This window comes from Rhea pennata, chromosome 2, assembly GCF_028389875.1.
Source record: "Rhea pennata isolate bPtePen1 chromosome 2, bPtePen1.pri, whole genome shotgun sequence".
Taxonomy (NCBI): domain Eukaryota; kingdom Metazoa; phylum Chordata; class Aves; order Rheiformes; family Rheidae; genus Rhea; species Rhea pennata.
Window position 1 is genome coordinate 28,839,158 of NC_084664.1, and position 15,292 is coordinate 28,854,449.

A 15,292-nucleotide genomic window follows, 5' to 3' on the forward strand; every position below is an offset into this window, starting at 1 on the left:
TTAATCGTGGCAGTGGATAGTTGAATACTTCTGCATATTTTTTCTCTAATACTCTATTTGCTGTAGTATTTCACCTTTAATGGTTTCTTCATCGTACCTGATAGCCTGTCTTGCATAATTGTCTTTGCAGTGTCGTTTTCTTCCCCAACAAGGAAACCACAAAATATATCTGAAATCCTTGATGATATGCTCAAGGGGAAAAGGAAAAGCTTCTAATCTGGAAGACAAAAATTTCTCATGGGCAAAAATGTAATCAACTCACACATACTCAAAAGTAATGTGTATTTGAGAAACATCCATACAGCCATACAAAGAAGTGTCAGTAATTTTCCTGTGTGAAATGACAGGAGATAAATATCTAACACAGGAGGCTGTCAAACTAGAAGATCCAAATAATCTTCGGGTGTTATTGTATAAACAGAAAGACTCCTACTTTGAATCAAGTTGTATATTGAAGTATGCAGTGATAGTAAAATATTAATTTTGTAAGATAATCATATATATCTACCCTTATTACTTCTGAAGAAGGAATTGTTTTATTAAGGTGAGCGTTTGGAGTCTTATGACTTTATTTAGCAGTGTGCTACTTTTTGTATGAAGCTGGAGGATGTAGGAAGATCTTGTGATGGCAAGAAGAATTACAGTAGAAACCTATTTTGACCATATTGAAGACAGGTTTTACTGATTTTGAAAACTCAAAATGTGGGAAAAATAAAGAAATGGATGTGCTGGCACTGTATTTACAATAAATCTTAGGAGATGTTTTCTACAGCAAGGCCTTCTTTAAACACATGCAATTTTACATGCATTTATGGCAAAACAAAAAATCCTGTATAGTGAGTAAGTCTTAAATGATACATAAGCCTGGAATAAAGTTTTAGATTTAAGAATAAAATAGTTTGATCCATCTGGCTAAATAGAATTGCTTTGATTTGAATATGGAATCTGATTTACTCAAAAATGTTAAGGTTGTTGGAATCATTCAAACATGAGAAACTTCAAGGATCTGATCTGATTGTATGAACGTTCATCTCAAAGTCTACTAGGAATAATCAGAGAGCCTGGAAGAGACAGCAGGAAGAACTGAGAGAAGAAGGCCATGTTGTCAGTCAAAAACTGTATCTTAATCCGAGAATTGTTAAAACCCAACAAGACTTGGACTTTGCAAGCTTTAAGACCGACAGCAGAAACATGCAAGTAGAAGAATAAGGAAAAAGTAGTTGTAGCCACTCAGTCTGTAGTGAGAAGTGATTAAGAATGATTCAGGACTGACTTCGTGGAATTTGAGGTTTCAAAATTGACTCCAAGGAGTAGTAGTAAAAATCTCAAAGGAAATGGCACAAATATTCATTCTATGCTGTGTCCGTACCAGTACAGGGTATATAGGTGATCAGTTTGCAAAGTGAACAGTGATTTTTTTTTTAACCTGGAAAAGTATAAAGAAAATGAATGCCTAGGGGAGCTGGTGATTTGAAATCATCAATTACCACAGCTGTGACGGCGCAGTTTGGAATTTTTGGTGAAGTCAGATTAGTAATCTCTACTGACGAATTTTAGAAGAATCTACGCCAATTCCTGTCTACTAGCAACTTTCTTTAGAAAATCTTTTGAATAGGAGGTCATAGCGTTTGGTTATAGGTGTCTGTGAGAAGCAGATTATGGTGCATGTGTTTTTAAAATGTAATAAAAAAGATGTTGAGTCCAGTTCTATAATGTAGAGCTCTATGGGTGTAACCCCAGCTGTATGGGAAACCCCAGGAAGATGTTCTGCGGGATTGTGGAAGGCAATGAGAGATGCTGTAGTGCAGAATGGGCTTTGCAGATTGTGACCGGCTACCTCGGTAGTTTTGCTAAGAGAACTGATTTTCTAGACAGGAAGTTGATTTTTATCTACCTAGGCAAATTTTAAGATTAGGCTGATGAAACTGGTGATGAGTTCTGAGAGGTTTAATGAGTACACAGGAAGGTTGTGTAGCAGGAGTTGCAGGACCTATTTGAACTGAGCGAGATTTAAAAGTATAAAACGGAGGTTTCTCTCCTGGAGGTTGTGCTTGAGTGGAAGATGCCTCCCTGCGGGTGGGAGGCTGCCGCTGGAAAGCGACGGAGGGCGCAGCGGGCAGTCGCAGGAGCTCGCCGGCGCGCTGCGGCTGGAAACGTGCCGGCCGCAGAAACGCGAAACCTGCTGCGCGGGGGCCTGCTGAGATGTTGCCGCCTGTGGTGCTGCACGCAGCTTTGGTGCGCTGAGCTTTAAGAAAGGTGACCTCAAACCCGAGTAGGCTCGGAGAAGGACTGCTGCAGTAGAAGTTTAACCATGACAATGAAAGATCTGGGCTGAGCGAAAATAAGATTGCCTTCTCCGAATACAGGTGAGCAGGGTGGGGGACAGCGGAGAAGAAGGACAAAATGTGATTTAATGTGAATGAGTGGGTTGGCTTGGCAGTGAAAATCTCTAAGGGGAAAATTAGAAGAAGGCCTGAAACTATTGGAAAAAGCTTTCTGGAACATTCTTCTAGTAGAAACTGCGGGGACAAAGGAGCCAGGTGCTTTAAGACTAAATTTGTAATGTGATTTTAAGTGATTAAATGTGTTTTGTCAGTGATAGTTGTGAACTGCGCTCCTGATTCAGAAAGTTGTTTCTAGTCCTGTGCTTTTATGACTTAGTTGATGATGAAAAGGTAATTTATTTAATCAACAAAGTTGGGCAGCCTGATTTAAGCAGTCAGTTTTAATCTTCTTTTACATTTCTGTTTTTCAGTATTTTTTCAGAAGAAAATTGGTTGGTATAGTTATCTGTAGCTGGGAGGATGCTCTCGATCTCTGTTGTTTATGATCACATGGCAAAGCCTACCCTGCACTGATTACAGTTCTCTGTGAATTTTGGTAGTGAAAATGGTGAATCATACCTTCTAATTTTTTAACACTTTTATTCAGAGTTATGTCCAGCTGCATTTAGATGGAGACAGGAATTTGGTTAAAGATGGGGGGAAACCCCCCACCCCAATTTCTAAAACTTCTTTTTTTTGAAGTAAACTAAATTGTAAGTATTATCATTATAACAAAAGAATCCTTTGAGTCATCCAGTTTGTTAAACAAAGGTGGTATTATCTGTAGTTACTGAATTAATTGCATGTGTTTGTAATTTGCTTCAAGATTTTAATTATGAATATACTGGTAGAAGAAAAAAAGGTTGTAGTGCTCTTTCTGGTCCCCCGGTTTATTTCTTAATATTGGATAAATTTATCCTTGAACTGAACTGGATTAATGCACTAAAACTGTGTGCCTCCAGGAGTCTACAGCAGTTAACAGTTGGTTTCGCGTTTCAGTGTGCTCTGTTTCCAGAGTACTTATCTGCTGAGCTCCAGTCCATTTTCTCAGAACCTTTTAAAGCAGGGATGTGCTTGAGATACTGGATTTTATTAAATAACTCTAAGTTTGGATCTTCACAGAGGAAATTGTAAGTGATAACGTCATAAAAGAAAACTATTTAAAAGTGTCTGAAATACGTACAAGTCTGAAGGGCTTGAAATTAGGTTTTACTCTACCTTGGAGCATGTTTCTAGAGCAAGAAAATGTGTAGGGTACGTCTGTAGAACAGAGCAGGCTTTTGTCATCTGAAATGCTTAGCCTTTTGTATACAAGCCCTGTACATGCCAGGTATAATCTTTAAGAGAATAACTTACCTTTAAAAGGCTGAAACTTTTGCATATAACTTGTTTACTTTTCCTACTGAGATTAGAGCTTTATGCTTGATATGCAAAGATAATGTTGATTTTAAGCAGGGGAATTTTGCTGAGGTCAGAGTTGGACTTCTGAAAGAAGTGCATAGTCGTAACACTTACTTGCACTGTAGTTGAGTAGAATAGGGACATGAGCCAGAGACCATGTTGCAGCATACGTGCCTAGACAACCATGATTTTTAGTTAGGGACTGCAGATCCTATGAAATTTATGTGCCTGCAGATTTATTCCTACCTGCCTTTTCTTCCAGGTATGGAAGTGCTCTGAGCACTGTCTCTTCAGTTACATGGAAGGAGTTGTGCATCTTTGAAGATGTACAAAACCTACTGACTGAATGTCAGTAGGTGTGACCTACTGCCTTGACCTACCTGTTGGATTCAAAGGCTTAACAGAACACCTCATCTCGTTCTGTATGCCTAAATCATGACTGAAAAAGATAATATAATTGATTCCCCAGTCCCTTACAGAGAGTCTTTGTCTATGGCTTTCCTTTGAAAGAGCAGGCTACCTGCTCCCCCACCAAAGAATCCTTGCTGTAGAAAGCATATTGTTCACAGATGTGGATATCTGAGGCCATTTACGCTTGCACATCTGCCCCAACTCACCTTTCTTATGTGTGCCCACTCCTTTATCAACCAACTAGTTGCTCTGACTGTGGGTTGCATTAGACAGCAGGTATAGGACTGGAGGCCTGTGAACTGCTTGCTGGTTGTCCGGTTGGATTGTTAGGGGTTAATTCTTTCATCTGGTTTAGAAGATTATGATGCTATTCTGTGCTTTGTGTTTTTTTTTTTTTTTTTTTTATCAGTTCAATGTTTTGAATGATGAGAAGAAATTGGAGTGATTTGTATCAGTCTATTTAAGGTAGTAGTATACTTCAGAGTGGCAGCCTCTTTTATTTTTGGTCATGTTCTGTCTCAGTTTCTAAAATAGAAACTTTAGAATAGTTTCTGAAATTGATAAAACTGAATCAAAAGCAATGAGCTGCATGTAATGAAGGCAGACATTTTACAGAGCTAAATATGTTTTTGGTGATGTATCTAAAGCTAACCTGAAATGACTTTCCATTATATCATTTTAGAAATGTCCTTTTAGTAGCAAAACCAAGTATGACATTTTACATGTTTGAAAAAGCTAATATTTTGCATTGTTTTGAGCAATTACAGAAATTAAAATAATTTTAAATAATGAAAGACTGCAATAGCCTAAAAATCATTTTTATATTTTCAGTGATATTTCATTTGTTTTTTTTAAGTTGCTATTTAAATTCCTATTTTTGATTATTTTTTATGAACAGTATGTGGCAAACAGTATGTTCTTTGTTGTTCTACAACACTCAGAACTGCTAATACAGTAGTTTAGCTAGTTTGCAGCTTGGGTCAGAATCAAGCCTGTTGGTTGCTGGCAACTGGGAAGTGTCTTCTGAGCCAATAGATCTATCCTGTGGAGTAAAACTTCAAGGGACCCTAAATCCCCTATTAATCCTTTTCTTGAGAGATTTTGGCTCCAGTTACAAGAGAGAATTGCCATAGTCTTTTTAAGAATGAAGACTGAAATATTTTTCAAGTGGCCTCTAAACCTCTATTTTTCAATGTTTTCCATTGCGATGTCATAGAGACAAATTTTGGAGAGACATACACTGATTTTCCTATCTACCTATATGATTAGACGAGGAAAGACCAATCAAAAAGATCAAGCTTACATACCTTCTGGAATCACTACAATGTCAGTAAATACTTGTCCTAAAAAAAAAAAAAAAAAAAAAAAAGTGCAGAAAGAACAGTCTCCGTTAAAAACTTTCTCTTATGTCTAAAAGTCTCCCTTTGTAGTACTCAATGAATTGTTGTCTTAAGCAAGCAATAGTAGAGGTATCTATATTTGTGCTTGCAGAAGATATAAAAGAAGAGGGGAATTTTGACTAGAAATGTATCTGGCAGTCATCAACAGCTGCTGCTGTGGTAACCATGGTCTAAACATTGGACAATCATTCTCAGTAATTGCTGTGGGTCACCATTCCATAATATTCAGCTTATTATTGCTAGGTTACTGTTTCTGTTCCCATACTGCATTTCCACTTCCTTTGTTATTTTAAAAGAATTAACATACAGCCACTTCTGAGTCGTTAGTATGTGGACTGTTGTAAATTTATGGTGGTCTCTAGTAGGAATGTCCCAGAAATACTTGATATTCCATCATATTACTTGTGATTTCTAAACTCCTTATAGTCTGAATAGTTGAACTGTGAATTCTGGGCTTTTGAAAGGAGTCCAAGCGAACTCGGAGATCCATCAAAGTCAGTCATCTCAAGAGTCTTGTAGTCCTCCTATTGTGAGTAGATTTGGACAATATTCTTTCAAAATTTGTCTTGACTTCCTGGGTAAAATCTGAAATTCTTTAGGACTAAAGAAGACTTAAGCTTAGGACTCATTTCAGCAGTAGTTCTGAGAAGGTGAACGAGAAGGTTCTATAGAGTAGCAGTAATTGAACAGAAAAACACATCTTGGGGAGCTGTTATAGCTGTGTTTTGGAATATTGTGCTGGTATTTCTTGGTGTTCTGACTTGGCTATCTTTTGAGGTGGATTTGGCCAGTTCGACAGCTACCTTCATAAATTTTACTCATCTGCTGCAGGTAACTTTCTTCTTTGCCTGGATGAGAGAAAGCATTATTTAAGCTAAAATGGACTATGAACATGGCTTTGACACTATGTCCAGTTTAGCTGCCTCTGTTGGGTGAGGAGACAATCTCTTCATTTTAAAGCTGTAGCAGATGCTTTTATTGGTGCCTCATGCCCTTTTTCAGAACTGTTGTGCTAGTCTGTTACCAAATTACGTTTTACTGGAAGAGATATGGAAACCTTTTTCAGTGAGTCAACATGGTGTAACTAGAATTCTTTGGGCTCTCAGTAGGATGTGTGGAGCCATAATTTCATATAGTTATTTTAGTTGATTCCTGCTGGGAGGTAGGATCACTCTGAATTTCGCCAACTGTAGTGTTCAGGCGGGTCCTTGTGTCATTTCATGTAAAATTATTTTGTAACTAGAAATATCTATCAACAGCCCCCAAATTCGTATCATTAAGAAAACTTTTGGCATATTAAATATTGCCTGAGGTATTTTGCCTTCCTACTGGCATAAGTCTTGTTTTTGTAATTTATAACTAATTTTTTGCTGTAACATTATGCTTCTTAAATACTCTGTTTCTAAGATTACTTGTTCTGGAGATATAGTTGAACTCCTTGTGAGATACATCACATATCACTGAAAAAGAAAACAGAATTGTTCTGACTTCTTTCCACTGCAGTAAAATCCATTCATGCGCTCTGAATGCTGTCAGATGTGGTATAATCTGAAACTTGGGTAAAATGAATATGTGTTTCTCGTAATTTCTGAATATTGCTGAAGTCTTTCTGAATGCTGAAGTCTGTTGCATAACTTCAAGAACTGTTGAAGTACTTCAGATGTTGGAAGGTAGTAGTTGCACTTTTGCTTCTGCAAGAAGACTGGAGCATGAAGTGTCCGCCATGAGAAAATGATAGGGAATGGGAAAAAATTCATAGTAATAGCATCAAAATCCTGTTGGTAATAGAAGTGTGGAGGGAAGTGAAAGTTCTGTAGTAGATTTGAGAGTAACAAAACCCTAGACTTATTATAAGGCAAGTGAGAAAAGCAACATTAAGAAATAAATTCTGAGAACAATCTTAATATTTGGAAAAGGTCAGAAGTTGCTTCATGGTTCCACAACAGTTGAAGCTGATCTGAGCCAGTGGTGTCCTGTTCTAGCCTGCTGTCCACTGCCTCTGCTCACTGTTAGGATCATTGCTGTATGAGACAGTTTGTCAAGTGCTAACTCACAGAAATTTCTTCAGATTTCATGTTCACAGATTCCTGCTCCTTATTTTTCATGGTCTAAGGAAATATAAAAGTGTGAGAGGGCCTAAACTGTTACTGAGTTAAGTCACTGCTGCTGCAGCGCTGTCGTTCCTCCTAGTCCCCTGTGTTTGTTTCTGCACCTTGTGTTGTGCCTGCCCTGCCTCTAATAATGGAAACTGTGAATTTATGACTTTTTTGTTAGGTTTTACTTTTCTTTAACTCAGTGAATCGACTCATCATGGGATCAGACACCTGCCAGTACCAGCTTGAAGTAGGCAGAAGGAACACAGATACCAGTGGAATAGGGATGGCGTTACATTAGTACTAACTCAGATGATTTATGTGGTCAAGAAAGTGTCCTCAGTTTGTATTTCCTGTGATTCAAAGAAATGCTGAAAAGTAGTAAGGACATACAAGACTTCATCTTGAACTTTCCTTCTTCTAGCTTTGGTGTTTGAAAAATTGTCCTGCAGTCAATTTCCAAGGTTATTATACAAAATATGTATGTAATAGCTTTTAATGGTATTTGTTCAGTTCTCTTTGTAATGGAAATATGTGAGTTCTTAATGTTAGAATTGCTCTTGTCTGTCTTCTGGGTACAGAGCAAGACAAAGACCTTATTTAATTCTCTGAACACATGTATTTTATTTGCATCTCCTGGGCTTGTGGGGTTTTTTTTGGTTTTCTCAGTAAGACATTATAAATGTAAAGTTTGCAAAGGTATATTTTGCTTAGTCTTTATTTCCACATCTTTGGAACATTGGCCAGTTTGTGTAGTCTCTAAGCTGTTTCAAATTTTTTTTTTCTTTTTTAAGTCTTTTTAGAACATACTGAACTGCCTGGTAGATTTTTGCTATGTATTACATATATCTGAAGAAAAAATGCGTTTGTAAGTCCTTGGCCTTTTTTCTCTTCAAAAGTGTACTAGCAGGTCTGTTCTCAAGTTTTGAAGAGTGCACAGGGATTTGGTGGGATAGACCAAGGCATAAGATGTGACTATTTTGAAAATAATCTCACTTGCAAACTTCTTTTAGTAAAGGTGAGCAAGATAGACAGCTGTAATATAGGGCTGAGGTTGGCTGATGTATAGTGTAGAAAATGAATATATGAAGTAATTTAGCCTAAAGGGCAAAGAAAGTCTGTAAAATGATTCAGAGAACATGTGGTAAATCTCTTCGATGGGAAAGGACAATCTCATGAATCACCCTACTTTGTTTTCCAAATGAAATAAAGAAAATATATTTAATGATCTAGATATAGGAAGAGAGAAGTAGAGGGAGGTATAGGAAGAGTGAAGTCAAAGACTGCAGACACTGTGATGAGTGAAGACAAATATAAAAGCTGTCTTGACCTGAGCTGTGCCAGAGAGAAGTACACAATCCCGTGCTTTCAGCTTGTTAAAGCCTGTGTTGTGATATTGTAAACAATATGGAATGAAATCCACAAGAGCAAGACATTTGAAATGGATTTGCTTAAGAACCATAATTTTTGTCATGTTTTATTTCTTAATATTTATAAAGCTAAACAAGCAGACTTAAAAAAAAAAAACTAATCTTCTATTAATACTATGTTATATTCTCTGTTTCATTATATGTGGCTTTTCTGAGTTGCACATCACTGCATTTAAATTTACTTGATGGTTTTTGTTAATGACTTAATATATTGCATAAATAGATTATTTAGCGATTTGAGCACATTAAGCGTTCCTGGTTTTTGTGACTTAAGTTTTACTTCTGGTATTTTTCTCCTTTGTCTGACTTTGATATAAGAGTATTCTTACTTTTTTAGCTTAGCATTTAGACAAAGATGTCTGATACATTCTTGCAATTGTGTCATAACTGACTTTGAATGTTTCATGTCAAAGCAAGCCTAATTTTTTCTTTTTGTTGATTTTGTTCTGTTTTTCTACAGTGGACAGGCCAAAATCCCAGCAAATCAGAACTTCTGGCACCATAAGGCGAACTTCTTCTTTGGACACAATAACAGGACCTTACCTCACAGGACAGTGGCCACGTGATCCCCATGTACACTACCCTTCATGTATGAAAGATAAATCTACTCAGGTAAAAGCTGTGAAGCAACACAACAGAGGTGTTTGATATAAATTGATGTCTTTCTGATAATATTTTATCTTCTGGTCCAGAATCTTAGCTCAATTTAATTCTAAAGAAATGTGATTTCTCTTAGTTTTATTATAAATATCTAAAAAGTAGAGTACAATGTTTTTTTAATCTTATAGTATCAATTCAGTAACATGCTATGAAATTGATAATTAATGTTTGTTAAAAATTACATTCTGTGTGTGCATAGCTCGTATTTTGTGGCTAAATAAGCAGGTTAAAACCTCGTATCTAGTTTATTTTGAAATTGTTCTATGCAACATCGAGCTAAATGATATTAAAAATGCTAATAACTCCATGATAGTAGTGGCTGACAAACTAAAGACTTTACTAAATCATATTTATAAATCAATGAGTTTCAAGAGTGTGTGTGTGTGTGTGTGTGCAGAAGAGAAGGAGAAGGGTTATTGTTGAGAAGAATTGACAGGGTTGTCATTAGAGATAACTCAAAAAGAGAAACCTAAGACTAAATGTATGGTGATGTTGCATCTACTGTTTAGTAGCAGGAAGGCCAAATGAAAATGCTCCGTGGAGGAGTTGCTTCTTGGAGCCGAATAGCAGAAGAAGAGCCTTCCACCAACTGTGAAGGGAAGATGATTGAAATTATTTATGGCATGATTCCCCTGGATTCTCCCTAGGATTCTGTCCTTAGTAGCAACCTCTGGTACATTTTGGGGTTAGGTTTAGCTCAGTTGGTTAGAGCATGGTGCTAATAATGCCAGGGTCACGGGTTCGATCCCCATATGGGCCACTTGTTTGAGGGTTGGACTAGATGATCTCCAGAGGTCCCTTCCAACCTTACTAATTCTATGATTCTAAATAAACCACGGTGGCATTTGTAGTGTTCCAACTCTCTTTGGCTAGAAAGAGGAATATTATTTCTAGCCTGATTACCCATACTAAAGTTCCTTGTATAGGAAGATCACTATCGAACAAGTCAAAAATACATATTTCCACCCCCCCCCAATTATTAGCAAAGAAGTCAAATTCTTCATTTTTGATAGTGTAATTTGACAGTGAAATAAGAAATTTGAGTTGCAGTATTTTGAATCTTAACTGAAAAATAGAAGAGACCATCTACTTTAGGTTATATTTTTAAACTTGGGACCATGTAGGGACAGTTGTTACTTCAGTTTCCTACCCCTCATGCCACAATTCTGGTCTGTTGTTATCATGGGTGTCCTGCAAAGAAAACTGATACTTTGGTCGTCATGCATCTTGCTTATACTTTATTGTGCCATTAAGAATTTTATTTTTTTAAGGATGCTTATGGTATTCATTGTGACATCATATCTTTAAAATAGCAAGGACTTTTTCCAACATAACTTGACTTACAGATAAACGGTTCTTGACTGAGTTTCTGTTTCCATTCATTTGCAACTTACGTGTCACTCATTCTGCAACCACTGCTTTCAGCAAATGGAACAGGTCTTAAAATTGGTATTAGGTTTTTGACTTTGTACAATACTGAATTTCTCAGATAAATAACTTTGCCAGTCCCTTCAAAGTATGCTGTAAAGGTGATGCAAAAAAAGTCCTGTAGTCGGGTCTAGAGATAAGGGAAGAAAGCTTAGAAATGAAAAAGATCTGTCTGAATTATATAAAGGCTTTTACATTTGTACATTATAAAGAGCTATTACTGGTATGTGTTTCTTAGTTTTAGTATGATCCAGAAATCCTGCTTAATGAATTAGGGAATTGGTTAAAATTGTTCAAACAGACTTTTAAGTTTTACAGGAAATTTTAGTGGAGCACTTTAAGGAAATGCTGTCTTGATGTCCTGCTCATTCATTTTGAAACCATCCAGACAGTTTTAGTAAAGAAGAATAAGCAGTTATCTTTTCTATTACGAAACATGCACATTAACAACTTTTAATGCTAGATTTACTTCTAAGATGCCTTGTACTTGACAGTACTATGCCTGTAAGTAGGATGAAAGTCTTTGTTCTGAAACCATAATTTCCATTCAGGAGATTTTCTGTAGCATCCTTTGTAGTTACTATATTTCTTAACCTGTGTCATAAAATGTGTACCCATATCAAACTCTGCAAATAGCCGTATGAATAGAATGTTTAGAATATTTAAACATTCACAAACAAACCTTCTCACTAGTTACAGAAAAGAGAAACAAACTTGCTCCACAAATATTTGAGCTGCAAGCATTTGGCAGTAAAATTGCTTTCCTAGTGAGCTCAAATAAGTGTTTAGGTTATTTGACCTGTTGGCTGCCACCCTTTGCCTCTTTTGGAAACAAAGCTCCCTGGAGGGGAGGGTGGCAGGGGAGTGAAGTTTTACCTTTTCAGCATGATCAGCTGAAAAGTCTTAACAGAGAGGTAAGAAGTGTCCTGACAAAGTGGATAATTATTTCAGATTAATAAGGGTGAGGAAGTTCCTGGTTTTGATTTTTGTGGATATCTTCTAACAATGAATTAAATTAGCTCTCTTTGTTAAAATTATTTATAAATCTCTCAAACAGGCAGTTTCTAAGTTGTGCTGAAAATCATGCATCTTAACTAATCAGGAACATATGAATGTATTTGTAAAATGTAGCAAGCACAGTGACTGACACAGCAACTTTCTGGTTTTTATGAATAAAATGTTCACTTGAGGGGTTAATCATAAAATATTGAGTAAAATGTTTTAGTTGCTGTGTATTTCTCTCTGAATATTGAATATATTACAATGTAAATTAAATGAGAAAAAGTTACGATTTTTTTTTTAAAGCTCTGTGTAGTTCTAAGTATTTCTAGTTACAAGAACTAAGGATGAGTTCTATATCCTTGATAAGACCTCTGTATAGCAAATCAAATTAAACTGAAACCTTACTGTTTACCTGAGTAGTAGTGCTTCCACTATTCATGTTTCTTGGCTAAGCAACAGTTAAACTCATGGAAGTTGATATATATTCAATAGCTAAGAATAATAACAGTAGTTTAGCGGAGTGGAAGATGATAACAAATAAGATCAATAAAAACAAGATAAAACCCAATAAAAACAGATTTTTATTTAGGAATGTTTAATTGGAGAATAACTAAATATACTTTTTTACTACAATTAAACTCACGATGAATACTTCTCAGTATAACTTATGTTGTAGGTGGAACAATTATTTCCCTTTCAAGGATTCTTTACTTATTTTTTCCTAATGAAACATTAATTAAAAATCTAGAGTTTGTGCAGTTTCATGAAGGCAGTGATTATGGCCAGTCCAAGTTCCTTAGAATTCTTCTTGTATAAAAAAAAATGGTCAGGTTTTGGTCTTCACTGTCATCAGATAAACCCTTACTGAGTTCTACTCCATGTTCATTTGTTTCCCACTTAAGTTTTCTGAATCAATATAAAATGTTTCTTCTTTTAAAAAGTGCTATTTCTAAAGATAAAGTGAGTTTAAAATAACCAGTATTTAAAAAGCTTTCAGTAATATTATTTTAATAGGGGATTTTTTTTTTTAATATCTGTTGCATCTGGGAGAACAGATAATGTAGTTGATGTTGCTGTGGTGTCCCTTACCCAGCTCAAGTGTTTCAGATGAGAACATTATAGAGGAAAGTCTGTTAACTGTTTGCTTTGGGGAAAAATACAGCACAATACTATGGATTGTGGCATAATTTCAAATTGCACAGAATTCTTCATACATATATGTGTATGTGCATTGGTATGTATACATGCATACAACTGGCTGGTCTTCAAGCAGCAGCATGTTTTGGATAATCAAAGATGCATTGTTTTGTCTGGTACTGTTTTAAGTATTTTAGAAATGCAAAGAAACAATATTATCTTAAACTGTTCTATATGTTGATATATGATATGTCATGCCTTTCCCAAACTCTTCCACTGGCCTACTTCCCTCTCCTTTTCAGTAAAATTTCAACTCTTCATTAAGGCTGTGTAAAACTCAACAAAACTTCCTTTCCTGTTGCTTTTCTATGGGTTGACAGGAGTGGTGGAGCAATTCTGTACACTTCATATTATACATGTAAGAATTTCTTCCTTCCTAATTTGAACTATATTGAAACGATTATGCCTAACCTCTTCAGAAAACATTTGGATAATTGTCATAGTTTATTAATGTAATTATTTAGCAGTAGCTAAATCATTTAAAAACATATTTTTAGAAAATTTTTAAGAGGAAAATATTAGGCATAACATATATTAGTAATATCACAGCTAAGATATTGCCACTTTAAAAATTAATCCATGTAATTTTTCTCAATATAAATAATGCAAAGAAAATAACAAATGACTGTGTGGAATATGATTCAGTGAATTTTTCCCCCTTAAAACTGTCAGTGTTTTTTAACCTGATTCCAGTATACTTGGACATGCCTCTTTTATTGTATATGGCAATGATGCATTATACAAATGGAAATGAGGAAAGTTTGCAAAATATATTTCAGAATTTTTATTGAACAACACCGTTATCTAAAGGGTAATACAGTTATGAAAACGGGAATGCCTGGCTAAAATACATGTAGAAGTGTCTTTGCTTTTCTTTCATGTAGGTCCAGGCTTTAATGTAGTTACTTATCATTAGTCACCTGAGCAATGTTTTATTTTCTTTTGGGTAAAAATTTTGTTGCTTAAATATTCACCTCATAAACCAGGAGGCTCAATTCATGCAGCTCTTTTTACTGATATGTTAATTATAATTGTCATTTTCCTATGTTCGTTTTAATGAAGTTCTTTAGGAGGGACAAGGAAGATGTTATACATAAGTTTGAATTTATGATTCTGTTGTCTTAAGCTGTTTTTAGGAGAAGTTACCACCTGTGATCAAATTGATTTCTAACTGTTTAGTCCATTTCTTTCTACCAAACTTCTAGAAGGCTTTTGAATGCTTTAGAAACACTTGAAGAAATATTCATCAGATTGTCTTTCTCCTGTAATGTTGTTGTTTTCTTCTGAATATGGAAGTTCTTCAAAACCATTACCACCTCCCCTATTGAAATTAGACCTCTGTTCTTAACTTTGCACCCATACTCTGTATGTAGTTCATCTGGAATGCAAGCTAGATGTAGTAAGGAGAGTAAAGGCAGGTAATAAAATATGAGATATTTAGAGTAATTCAGTCTTATTATAAGTTTAGGTAGGTTGGTACTTTATACAGTCATTCTAATTTAAATGAAGTGGAAAGAATGTAGGTGTATATCCCTGATACGGGTGGAAAAGCAAGGCAGAATTACCAAACACTTTGGAAGAAATGCTAATCTCTGCAAGGTTGGGTGAGTTAGAACAATGATAACTGTAATTCTCATTAAGACTGCAGAGAGCAACCAGATGTGGTGGTGTTCTCGGTGCGCCCTATCCCATGCACATGCTTGTATAAGCACTGTGTCAACTGAGACTGCAACCTTGGACCCTCACCTTCAAAATGTCAGCAATCCTCCACCTCTTGAAGCTGAAGCGTGCACTACACTAGCATTATAAATACTTAATGTTTTCAAGGTTCTCGTCCTAAAATGTTTTAAATCTTTTTCTGTATACAGACTATAAGATGTATAAAGAATAAATTTCAGTTCATATTAAGTGGAACAATAAATTTGTTTCAGCTCTGAGATATCATT

At 35.8% G+C, this 15,292-nt stretch overlaps 1 protein-coding gene across 4 annotated transcripts in view; it reads left to right on the top strand.

The window, feature by feature from the left end:
* Positions 1-15,292, top strand: part of GLCCI1 (glucocorticoid induced 1) — a 57,035-nt gene that overhangs the window by 9,388 nt on the left and 32,355 nt on the right. For all 4 annotated transcript variants that reach the window (XM_062569169.1, XM_062569170.1, XM_062569171.1 and 1 more), the window contains exon 2: positions 9,520-9,671. In XM_062569169.1, the coding sequence (XP_062425153.1) occupies positions 9,520-9,671 (152 nt within the window). The remainder of the gene's footprint in view (positions 1-9,519; positions 9,672-15,292) is intronic.